At 51.3% G+C, this 12,273-nt stretch overlaps 1 protein-coding gene across 1 annotated transcript; it reads right to left on the minus strand.

The window, feature by feature from the left end:
- Window positions 1–10,144: 10,144 nt before the first annotated feature.
- NANOS2 (nanos C2HC-type zinc finger 2) lies at window positions 10,145–11,707 on the minus strand. The gene has a single exon (XM_054466257.2). The coding sequence runs from the start codon at window positions 11,620–11,622 to the stop codon at window positions 11,206–11,208; it is 417 nt and encodes a 138-aa protein (XP_054322232.1). The 5' UTR covers window positions 11,623–11,707; the 3' UTR covers window positions 10,145–11,205.
- Window positions 11,708–12,273: the final 566 nt, after the last annotated feature.

Consider the following 12,273-nt stretch of genomic DNA (forward strand, 5'->3'; position numbering starts at 1 on the left):
TAGCGACCCACAAGTCTTCCAGTCACGCCTTGGGGGCCCCTCTGTGCGCACCTTTACCTCGAGGAGCGGGGAAGATAAGAGAGAAGAGCTTCCTGGCTGGTAGGAAGGGAGATCCTGACGCCGGCACGACTTTAAGCAAGTGCTTGGAGACAGGAATGAAGCCAGAACGCAGGTGGGGTGAGCCTCATGGCAGGATGATGGAGCTCAGTCCGGCAGAGAAATGTGTTCGTTAGCATCCTGCAGGAGTCCTCAAGGTCATTCGACAAGCGGTGCTTCATTTATCGACTCAATAAATATACATGAGCACTTATACAGTTCCTGGTACAATGAACATAAAAGCTAAAATCCGTAGCCTGGGCCGGGCGCGGTGGAGCTCACGCCTGTAATCCCAGGACTTTGGGAGGCCAAGGCGGGCGGATGACCTGAGGTCAGGGGTTCGAGACAAACCTGACCAACATAGTGAAACCCCATCTCTACTGAAAATACAAAAATTAGGTGGGCATGGTGGTGCATGCCTGTAATCCCAGCTACTCGGGAGGCTGAGGCACGAGAATCGCTTAAACCCGGGAGGCGGAGGTTGCAGTGAGCTGAGATTGCACCACTGCACTCCACCTGGATGACAGAGTGAGACTCCGTCTCAAAAAAAAAAAAAAAAACAAACCCCCAAAAATACATGCCTGTAGTCCCAGCTACTTGGGAGGCTGAGGCGGGAAGATCGCTTGAGCCCAGGAGTTGCAGGCTGCAGTGAGCTATGATCAGGCCACTGCTCTCCAGCTGGGGCAACAGAGTGAGACCCTGTCTCAAAAGAAGAGAGAGAGAGAAAAAAGGCCCCTCTGCCTGCTGTGTGGAGGGTGGATGGGAGGGAGCAAGACTACTGGGCGGAGTCAAAAAAAGTCATGAGCAGGGGTAAGAAAAGGATTAGGAAAGCCGGGGGAGACTAGACTAAGACAGGGACAGTGTCAAGGGGGGACACGGAGAGACATTTGAGAGAATATATGGAAAGCATGGTGAGTGTCGCGCTAGCAAGGGAAAGGAAGATATCTAGGTGAAACCCAAGTCTCTGGCCCAGGTTCCCACTTGGGGGTGTGGGGTCGTGTAAGATATGGTGAATGTAACGCTGGGTGCAGTGGCTCACGCCTGTAATCCCAACACTTTGAGAGGCTGAGACAGGTGGATCATCTGAGGTCAGGAGTTCGAGACCAGCCTGGCCAACATGGTGAAACCCTGTCTCTACTAAAAAAAAAAAAAAAAAAAAAAAAAAAATTAGCTGGGTGTGGTGGCATGTGCCTGTAATCCTAGCTACTCGGGAGGCTGAGGCAGGAGAATCTCTTGAGCCTAGGAGGCACAGATTGCAGTGAACCGAGATCTCACCACTGCACTCCAGCCTGGGTGACAGAGTGAGACTCTGTCTCAAAAAAATAAAAAAAAAGGCCAGGCACGGTGGCTCACGCTTGTAATCCCAGCACTTTGGGAGGCCGAGGCAGGCAGATCATGAGGTCAGGAGATCGAGACCATTCTGGCTAACATGGTGAAACCCCGTCTCTACTAAAAATACAAAAAATTAGCCGGGAGTGGTGGCAGGCGCCTGAAGTCCCAGCTACTCAGGAGGCTGAGGCAGGAGAATGGCATGAAGCCGGGAGGCTGAGCTTGCAGTGAGCTGAGACTGCGGCACTGCATTCCAGCCTGGGGGACAGCGTGAGACTCTGCCTCAAAAAAAAAAATTAAATTAAAAAAATAAGAACAACAACAAAAAAAATACAAACAAAAAAAGATATGTGAGTGTAAAGTGACCAACAGGTTGAACTATTTCCCCCCAAAAGAGAGGCTGAAGTCCTGATCCCCCAGTGCTTCAGAATGTGACCTTATTTCGAAATAGGGTCCTTGGAGAGGGAATTCGTTAAGATGAGGCCATACCAGTGTAGGGTGGACCCTTCATTCCTCATTCCTGGTGTCTTTATAAGAAGAGGAGACATACACGGAAGACAATTCTATGGTGACAGAAGCAGAGACGGGGGTGATGCAGCCACAAGCCCAGGAAGGCCCTGTGCTATCAGAAGCTGGAAGAAGCCAGGAAAGATCACCCCCTAGAGCCTCGTCAGGAGTGAGGCCACGCCCATGCCTTGATTTCGGATTTTCATCCTGGTGAATCTGGGAGACAATACGTTTCTCTCTCTCTCTTTTTTTTTTTTTGAGATGGAGTCTTGCTCTGTTGCCCAGGCTGGAGTACAGTGGCATGATCTCGGCTCACTGCAGCCTCTGCCTCTCGGATTCCAGTGATTCTCCTGCCTCAGTCTCCCGGGTAACTGGGATTACAGGCGCATGCCACCATGCCCAGCTAATTTTTGTATTTTTAGTAGAGACGGGGTTTCACAATGTTGGCCAGGCTGGTCTTGAACTCCTTACCTCAGGTGATCCGCCTGTCTCAGCCTCCCAAAGTGCTAGGATTACAGGTGTGAGCCACCGTGCCTAACCACGTTTCTCGTTTTAAACCACTCAGTTTGCGGTACGTTGTCATGGCAGCCACAGGAAACAAATGCACTGGGGACCCTGGGGGAGCATTCAGGGAGCTGCTGGCTCCATGGCAGTCCAGGCAGAGAGTTGAGTCTAAACCTGGCTTGGGGTTCACGAGACGGTGGGAGGTGGAGAGCCACAGGCAGTGGGGTTTGGAGCTCCACAGATGTGGGTAGCTGGAAGCTGGATGCAGGAAGTCAGAGGGCGAGACTTCTGGGATGAGGGTGAGTCAGAGAAGGCTTTCTAGGGCCACATTTTCTTTCTTGTCTTGCCTCTTTTCTTTTCTTCTCTTTTCTTTTCTTGATGGAGTTTTGCTCTTGTCGCCCAGGCTGGAGAGCAATGGTGTGATCTCGGCTCACAGCAACCTCTGCCTCCCTGGTTCAAGCGATTCTCCTGTCTCAGCATCCTGAGTACCTGGGACTACAGGGGCACACCACCAACACCCGGCTAATTTTTTTTTTTTTTTAGTAGAGATGGGGTTTCACCCGTGTTGGCCAGGCTGGTCTCAAACACCTGACCTCAGATGATCCACCTGCCTTATCCTCCCAAAGTGCTAGGATTATAGGCATGAGCCACTGTGCCTGGCCAAGGGCCACATTTTCAAAACTGTGAGTTGTCTTTTTTTTTTTTTTTTTGAGACAGAGACTTGCTCTATGGCCCAGACTGGAGTGCAGTGGTACAATCATGCAATCATGACTCAGACTTCCAGGCTTACCCTCCCACCTCAGCCTCTAGAGTAGCTGGAACTACAGGCACACACCACCATGCCCGGCTAAGTTTTAAAATTTTTTGTAGAGACAAGATCCCACTGTGTTGCCTAGGCTGGTCCCAAATTCCTGGGCTTGAGCAATCCTCTGAGAGGCCTCAGCCTCCAAGGGTGTTGGGATTACAGGCATGAGCCACTGAGTCCAGCCAAAACTGTGAATCTTGACCCATTAGTGAGTCCAGGAAAATACTTAGGAAGTTGCAAGGAGAGATATTTAGGAGGAAGAATGGACAGGACTTGGAACCTGATGGGCTGTGAGGGGTGAGGGAAAAAGCCTAGATCTCTGGCCCTGGAGACAGGATGCATTACATGGTAGGGCCGCCCAAGATGGGGACTTGAGGGGTAGCAGATGTAGGGGTAAGATGCTGAAGTGTTTTGGGATGTGGTGGGTATGAAAGGCCTGGGAAGGTTTGGGGAATGAGGAAGAGCATCCAGGAACCCATCAGGTATGTGGAAGAGGGCTGGAGGCAGAGGCGGAGTGGAAGCTAAATTTTTGTTTTGTGTTGTGTTGTTTTAATGCTGAAAGAAATGGATGCAACAAGCATATTAAGTGCTGCCCTAGGGCTGGGCCTGGTTGCTCATGCCTGTAATCCCAGCACTTTGGGAGGCTGAGGTAGGAGGATTGCTTGAGGCCAGGAGTTCAGGCTGCAGCGAGCTATTATCTTGCCACTGCACTCCAGCCTGGACGACAGAGCGAGCCTCTGTCTTTTCTTTTCTTTTCTTTCTTTTTTTTTTTTTAATTTAAAAGATAGAGACGAGGTCCTGCTACATCACCCAGGTTGGTTTTGAACTCCTGGGCTCAAGTGATCCTATGGCCTCAGCCTCCCAAAATGCTGGGATTACAAGTGCGAGCCACTGCACTGGCTGATACCCTGTCTTAAAAAAAAAAAAATGGCCAGGCATGGTGGCTCATGCCTGTAATCCCAGCACTTTGGGAGGCTGAGGCGGGTGGATGATGAGGTCAGGAGTTCGAGACCAGCCTGGCCAACATGGTGAATCCCCGTCTCTACTAAAAATACACAATTAGCCAGGTGTGGTGGTGCACGCCTACAATCCCAGCTACTTGGGAGGTGGAGGCAGGAGAATCGCTTGAACCAGAGCGGAGATTGCAGTGAGCTGAGATGGTGCCACTGCACTCTAGCCGGGCAACAAGAGCGAAACTCTGTCTCAAAAAAAAGAAAAAAAAGGTGCTGCCATAGGCACCTGGGATACAGCAGTGAATAAAATACTGAACTCCACTCTCAGAGCTTCCTTTCTAGCTGGGGGTGGTGGATGGACAGGAAGTAGCTCACTTCGTCAATCAGGGATAACACAGAGGAACAGAGCCAGCAGGGGGTATGTATGAAGTGATCTGTTGCAAGGAATTAGCTTACAGGATTGTAGGGCTGGCTAAGCAACTTCAAAATCCATACACAGGGCACCATCGGAAAGTGCAGGCTGGAGCTTTGGGCATGAACTGAAGCCACTGTCTACAGGCGGAATTTCCTCAGGGAGGCTTCGGCTCTGCTCTGAAAACCTTTTGACTGATTGCAGCAGGCCCACTTAGATTATTATTATTATTTATAGAGACAGAGTCTTGCTCTGTCGCCCAGGTTGGAGTTCAGTGGCACGATTTTGGCTCACTGCCAACCTCCACTGCCCCAGTTCAAGCAATTCTCCTGCTTCAGCCTCCCGAGTAGCTGGGACTACAGGCACCCACCACCACGCCCAGCTAATTTTGTTGTATTTTCAGTAGAGACAGGGTTTCACCATGTTGGCCAGACTGGTCTCGAACTCCTGACCTCAGGTGATCCGCCTGCCTCGGCCTCCCAAAGTGTTGGGATTACAGGCTTGAGCCACTGCACTGGCCTATTATTATTATTACTTGAGACAGAGTCTCACTCTGTCACCCAGGCCGGAGTGCAGTGGTGCGATCTCGGCTTACTGCAACCTCCGCCTCCTGGGTTCAAGCGACTCTCCTGCCTTCCAAGTAGCTGGGACTACAGGTGCATGCTACCACGCCTGGCTGATTTTTGTATTTTTAGTAGAGACAGGGTTTCACTATGTTGGCCAGTCTGGTCTTGAACTCCTGACTTCAGGGGATCCACCTGCCTTGGCCTCCCAAAGTGCTGGGATTACAGGTATGAGCCACCGCCCCCTCAGATTATCTAGGATAAATTTCCTTCCTTAAGGTAAACTAATTATAGTCTTTAATCACATCTGTGAGATATCTTCACAGCAACAGCTGGATTCATATTTGACTGAATGACTGGGGACAGCGGTCTAGACAAGCTGACATGTGAAACTGACCATTGCAACCAGAGACATAATAAACAACTCAGCCATGTGGCATGTTAGGTGGTGGTAAGTGCTAAGGAGGAAAGAAAAGTAGAGATGGGGTGGAGGGATTAGGAATATGTGGGTGGGAAGGCCTCGGGGAGAAGGTGGCCTTTGAGCAAAGGCTTGTGGGAAGTGGCAGAGTAAGCCATGTGGGTATCTGGGCCAAGAGCTGTCCAAGGAGCCGGAAGGGTGAGTGCAAAGGCCCCGAGGCCAGAATGTTCCAGAAGTGTTTGGGGAACAGTTTAGAGGCCAAAGTGGCTGGAGAAGACTGAGCAAATGGGAGAGGGTGGGAAAAGAGCCAGACTTGGGTGAGAGGCAGATTGTGTGGGGCCTTGTGGGCTGAGATGAGGATTTTGGCTTTTAGTTGGAGTGAGACAGTGACCACAGGAGGGCTCTGAGCAGAGGAGGGAGGTGAGCTGGCTTGTGTTTTAATGGGATCACTTTTGTTGGGTTTTGAAAATATACTCTTGGCTGGGCACAGTGGCTCACGCCTGTAATCCCAACACTTTGGGAGGCTGAGGCAGGTAGGTCACTTGAGGTCAGGAGTTTGAGACCAGCCTGGTCAACATGGCAAAACCCCGTCTCTACTAAAAATACAAAAATTAGCCAGGCGTGATAGCGGTCACCTGGAATCCCAGCTACTGGGGAGCCTGAGGCAGGAGACTTGCTTGAACCTGGGAGATGGAGGTTGCAGTGGGCCGAGATCATGCTACTGCATTCCAGCCTGGGAGACTGAGCGAGACTCCATCTCAAAAAAAAAAAAAAAAAAAGAGAAAGAAAATAAAATATACTTTTTTTTTTTTTTTTGAGACAGTCTCCCTCTGTTGCTCAGGATGGAGTGCAGTGGCGCCTTCTCGGCTCACTGCAACCTGCGCCTCCCAGGCTCAAAGATTCTTGTGCCTCAGCCTCCCGGGTAGCTGGGATTACAGGTGTGCACCATCATGCCTGGCTAATTTTTTATTTTTAGCAGAGACGGGGTTTCGCCATGTTGACCAGGCTGGTCTTGAACTCCTGGCCTCAAGTGATCCACCTGCCTCGGCCTCCCAAAGGGCTGGGATTACAGGAATGAGCCACTGTGCCCAGCCTGAAAATATACCCTTAGGGGTTGAGAGTAGAAGCAGGAAGATCATTGAGGAGGTGACTGCAGTACTCTGGGTGAGAGGTGGTGGGGCATTGGAAGGTAGTGTGCTGGAGAAGAGATGGTCAGATTTGGGATGGATGTTGAAGCTAGAGCCAAGAGGATTTCCTAATGAATGTGAGATTTCTGTTTTGGACTGGATAAGAAGGAGGGAAGGAAAGAAGGGAAGGAAGGAAGGAACGTGGGGAGCGAGAAAGGAGAAAGGAAGGAGGGCAGAGGAAGAAGGCAAAAACGACAGATGGAGAGACACGTTAAGAGAGAATCTGGATCGGGCACAGTGGCTCATGCGTGTAATGCCAGCACTTTGTGAGGCCTAGGAGGGAGGATTGTTTGAGGCCGGGAGTTTGAGGCTGCTGTGAGCTATGACCACTCCACTGCATTCCAGCCTGGGCAAGACTTTTTGCGGGAGGGCAGAGAGAAGGAGAAACTGAATGATAAACCTAAAAATGATCTCTCAACATTCTTAGTACAAATTAAAAATAAAGACTTTTGTTAATAGTGCGATCTTGGCCGGGTGCAGTGGCTCACTCTTGTAATCCCAGCATTTTGGGAGGCCTAGGCAGGTAGATCATTTGAGGTCAGGAGTTTGAGACCAGCCTGGGCAACATGGTGAAACCCCATCTCTACTAAAAATACAAAAATTAGCCAGGCGTGGTGGTGGCGCATGCCTGTAGTCCCAGTTACTTGGTAAGCTGGGCAGGCAGGAGAATTGCTTGAACTCGGGAGGTGGATGTTGCAGTGAGCCGAGATGGTGCCACTGCACTCCAGCCTGGGTGACAGAGAGAGACTCTGTCTCAAAAAAAAAAAAAAAAAAAAAGTGCAATCTTTTCCCTTCCTTTGTATAAAATTCTCTAGAATGGGCCAAATACTGGTTAGCATTGGAAATCGGCTCTCATCTATGGTCACCACTCACCAGAACCCCTGGAACCCCACGTGTGCACAAATCCAGTTTCAGAGACCGATACAGTGGTAGGCACTCTTGGCCACTGTGGGAGTGTGAGGTGCAGAGATAAAGCCTTGGCCTTATATACTTCAGGGCACATTGGGGACTCTGTGAGGCTCTAGGTCTATCCTTAATGGATCTAATTTTCCTTCCCTGGTTCTTTGTGGGTGTAGAACTATTCCCCTACTCTCTCTCCTAAGCCCAAAGTGGTGCTGGAGGGAAGAGGCCGTTCTGAAGCATTTGCTTTTCTGCATGGAGTCTCGCTGCTGTCTTCTCTGATTTCCTCAGGGGTGGGCGAGATGGTGTCTGATGCACACGGGTGCCATGCACAAGTCTCCAGTGGCCCCTGCATGCCCACTCTGCCCCTGTGTATCTCCTCTGAGCCCAGGAGGCTGCCCTGTGTGCTGTGCATCTGCCTGCCTGTCTGGTCTCTGGTTCATGAGAGGTAACTGCAGGAACGGGGCAGATGCAGGAGAATGACCAGCTGTCCTGCATCTGGCCTCGACCTGTCCACACCTGCAAAGCTCTCTGTCCCTTTTCCCATAACTCTCCGCATGCAGCCTTCTCACGGGCTCCAGGCCAGACTTTGACACAGCACCTACTTTAGTCCAGACTCCCTGGATGCCTCCCCAGAGCCCCAGTGCATTCCTTTCCTGTAGCTGTCATGACAAGGTACTGCAAACTGAGTGGTTTACAACAAGGGAAATGAGCCGGGCGTGGTGGCTCACGCCTGTAATCCCAACAGGCATGGGAGGATCGCTTGAAGCCAAGTGTTCGAGACCAGCTTGGGCAACAAAGCAAGACTCCAGCATGCCTGACTATTGTTTTGTATTTTTTGTAGAAACGGGGTCTCACTATATTGCCCAGGCTAGTCTCAAATTCATGGTCTCAAGTGATTCTCCCACCTCTGCCTCTCAGAGTGTTGGGATTACAGGCGTGAGCCACTGCGCAGGGCAGGGACCATAATTTTCAACACCTCGCCAATGGGGTCTGGGAGCTCAAAGTTTAAGAACTACCAAAAAGCAGGTCCTGGAAGATCCCGAGGGTTCACAGGGCCAGAGAAACCCATAGACATGACATGAAAAGGGAACAGGGATCAAGGCGGAGGCACGGGAGGAATTTGAAAGCCAGTTCATAGGTGGCAGATGTATCAGGGGCTGGCTGGAAGGGGAACCCAAAGCCCTTTCTTGTCCTGCCTCCGGCTTCCCCGTGTTGGGTCTGGCCAATGCAGCTACCTGCTCCTTCCTGCAGCCACTGAGGACAAAGCCAGATGAGAGGATGGAAACAGAGGCTGGACGCAGTGGCTCACGTTGTAATCCCAGCACTTTGGGAGGCCGAGAAGGGCAGATCACCTGAGATCAGGAGTTCGAGACCAGCCTGGCCAACATGGCGAAGCCCCATCTCCACTAAAAACATATATATATGTGTCATATATATGTGTTATATATGTTATATATATGTTTTATATATGTTATATATATATTATATATGTTATATATATATTATATGTTATATATATTATATATGTTATATATATTATATATGTTATATATATATGTTTTATATATATATATATATATAAAATTAGCCGAGTGTGAGGCACTCTGGAGCCTGAGGCAGGAGAATCGCTTGAACCCAGGAGGCAGAGGTTACAGTGAGCTGATATCGGGCTACGGCACTCCAGCCTGGGCGACAGAGCGAGACTCCATCTCAAACAAACAAACAAAAAAGTCCAGGCGCAGTGGCTCATGCCTGCAATCCCAGCACTTTGAGAGACCGAGGTGGGCGGATCATCTGAGGTCAGGAGTTCGAGTCCAGCCTGGCCAAAATGGTGAAACCCCATCTCTACTAATAATACAAAAAAAAAAAAAAAATTAGCCAGGCGTGGTGGTGGGCTCCTGTAATCCCAGCTACTTGGGAAGCTGAGGCAGGAGAATCGCTTGAACCCGGGAGGTTCAATGGTGCAGTGAGCCGAGACCACACCATTGGCACTCCATCCTGGGCAACAAGAACGAAACTCCGTCTCAAAACAGAAAAAACAAAAACCAAAAATAAAAATTACCTGGGTGTGTAGTCCCGCCTACTCGGTCACCCCGTCTCTACTAAAAATACAAAAATGGCCAGACGTGGTGGTGCATGTCTATAATCCAGCTACTCGGGAGGCTGAGAGGCAGGAGAATCACTTGAACCCAAGAGGCGGAGGTTGTAGTGAGCCGAGATCGCGTCATTGCACTCCAGCCTGGGCGACAACAGCAAAACTCCATCTCAAAAAAAAAAAAAAAAAAAAAAAAAAAAAAAATTAGCCAGGCGTGGTGGGGAGTACCTGTAGTCCCAGCTATTTGAGAGGCTGAGGGAGGATAATCACTTGAATCCGGGCAGTGAGCCAAGATCGCGCCACTGCACTCCAGCCTGGGCGACAGAACAAGACCGTGTCTCACAAACAAACCAAAGACGGAAACAGATACAGCCATTTCAAAGACGACTGGAAAACCTTTTTATTCACCAGAGCTCAATACTCAGGGTCCCGACCCTGTGCCAAAAACTGAACAACTTAAAATCTGACGGGGGCTCTTCTTTTCTTTGCCCCTAAAATAAAAGCTAGGCCATTGCCATTCCCATCCAGGTACTCAAACCCCTTTCTTATCGGCGGTTCCTCGACTTGAACGTTGGAGGATGAAAAACACAGGAGGAAAAAAAAATGTCCTTTAGTCAACTATCATGATTTGGGGGGTCGGATGGGAGGTGATCGAGAGATATGCTTCTCGCTGGGGGAAAGGACCCATCGGTGATTTGGGGATGGGGGCAGGTGCCGGGTGCAATGGGCTGAACAAGGGGAAGAACAACCAGGGGGCATTGAAAGGTGTCAGCTCACCCGACGGCTCTCCATCCGCAGGTGAACCTGCGAAGACACGGTGCCCTCCAGTGACACGGTGCTCTCCAGCGTCCCACTCCGCTCCTGAGGGATGGGTACTGATGTCAGGGAAGGAATGAACAGGCGTGGTCCACGATGACACTGTGGTTCTGCAGGAGGCTGAAGGTGGAGAGGGCTGGTCTTAAGTCGACATCCCATCTTGAAGTTCTTGAGTGGGCACTTCTCAGCCAGCCTTGTTCAGTGTCTCCTAAGGGCTGGCTTGGGATAGCACTGTGGAATCCTGGAGGTTCAAAAATCCAAGAACTCCACAAGGAACAGAGAAGTCGAAGGGGCAGGGCTCTTGTCACCAGCAGGCCCCACGAGGACAAAAGATCCATGAACCGGGGCCCAGAGGGCGCTACAGGGCCGTGCAGGAAGGGTTCCCGCGGCACCAAGGACCCTCGGACGCCCACAGGCCAGAGCTCCGAGGGCTGACAGGTCCAAAGGGGCGGGGCTGGCCTGGCTCCCAGCAGCCTCCACTGTTTCAGGATCCAGCCAGGGTGGAGTTCTGGGGGCCAGAAATTCCAAAGGGCTGGGTGACTGGAAGAGAGAGTTTAGGGACTTGGGTGGGATGGACAAGGAGGGTCGGGGTGCGGGTGGTGGGCATCTCACGATCCTCAGCGCTTGACCCTGCGTCCGGCTGAGTTGCGCCCGCTGCGGCGGTAGAGGGACTGCTGGCCACCGTTGAGCGGGCAGTACTTGAGCGTATGGGCCTGGTCACCAGTGGCCCCGCACACGGGACACACGTAGTGCCTCAGGATGGGACACACCACCACGCCGTCCGGTGTCTTCAGCTGGTGTGAGGAGTAGACGTGGCGGGACTCCCCGTTGTGCTTGCAGAAGTTGCACAGGGTGCCCAGGCCCCCGTTGGCCCCTGGTCCCCCCAGCCCCTGATCCTGCCCCAGCGGGGGCCCGGGACTTGGCTCCTCAATCTCTTGGGTCTCCAGCCTTTGACCCCGACTTGCGATCAGCGCCCACACCACCTGGCTCAGGTTGAAGTAGTCCTTCCACATGTCAAAGGGTGGCAGCTGCATGGCACCAAAGCAGGGGTGGTGGGTCACTGGAGAGGGGCGGGGGCTGGGGGCCCGTGGGCAAGGGCAAGAGCAGCAGGCGTTTCCCAGAGCAGAAGGGAGCTGCACCCCTTTTTATAATGCCCAGAGACTCTTCTGAGCAAAGGTGGAGCTTAGGATTTAAAGGGCCCACTCCTTGCCCAGAACCCCCATCTGACTTTAGTTCTTCACAGAGATGTGGAAGGAGGTCATTCCCCTGATCTCTGGTCCCAGCTCTGCTGCCAAGGTGCTCTGTGTCCTCTGGGAAGACACTTCCACTCTCTGTGCCTCAGTTTCCCAGTCTGTTCAAAGAGAGTCTGTGTCTGCAAATATCCCCCACCCCTAGGCTGGAGGGGCTGCACCCTTCATAGACTTCAGAGTTATTCCTAATCATCATAGCAGCCAGGCTGGGCGCAGTGCCTCACACCTGTAATCCCGGCACTTTGGGAGGCTGAGGAAGGAGGATCGCTTGAGCCCAGGACCTCTAGGCCAGCGTGAGCAAAATAGCGAGACCTTGTCTCTACAAAAAATAAAAAGACAAAAATAATAATAACAACATGACCTGATTTATTTTATTTATTTATTTATTTGAGACGGAGTCTTGCTATATATTGCCCAGGCTGGAGTGCGATGGCA

This window comes from Pongo pygmaeus, chromosome 20, assembly GCF_028885625.2.
Source record: "Pongo pygmaeus isolate AG05252 chromosome 20, NHGRI_mPonPyg2-v2.0_pri, whole genome shotgun sequence".
In the NCBI taxonomy this organism is placed as follows: domain Eukaryota; kingdom Metazoa; phylum Chordata; class Mammalia; order Primates; family Hominidae; genus Pongo; species Pongo pygmaeus.

Excerpts from the sequence above, each read along its gene's own strand:
- NANOS2 (XM_054466257.2), bottom strand. The coding sequence starts at position 11,622 with ATGCAGCTGCCACCCTTTGACATGTGGAAGGACTACTTCAACCTGAGC.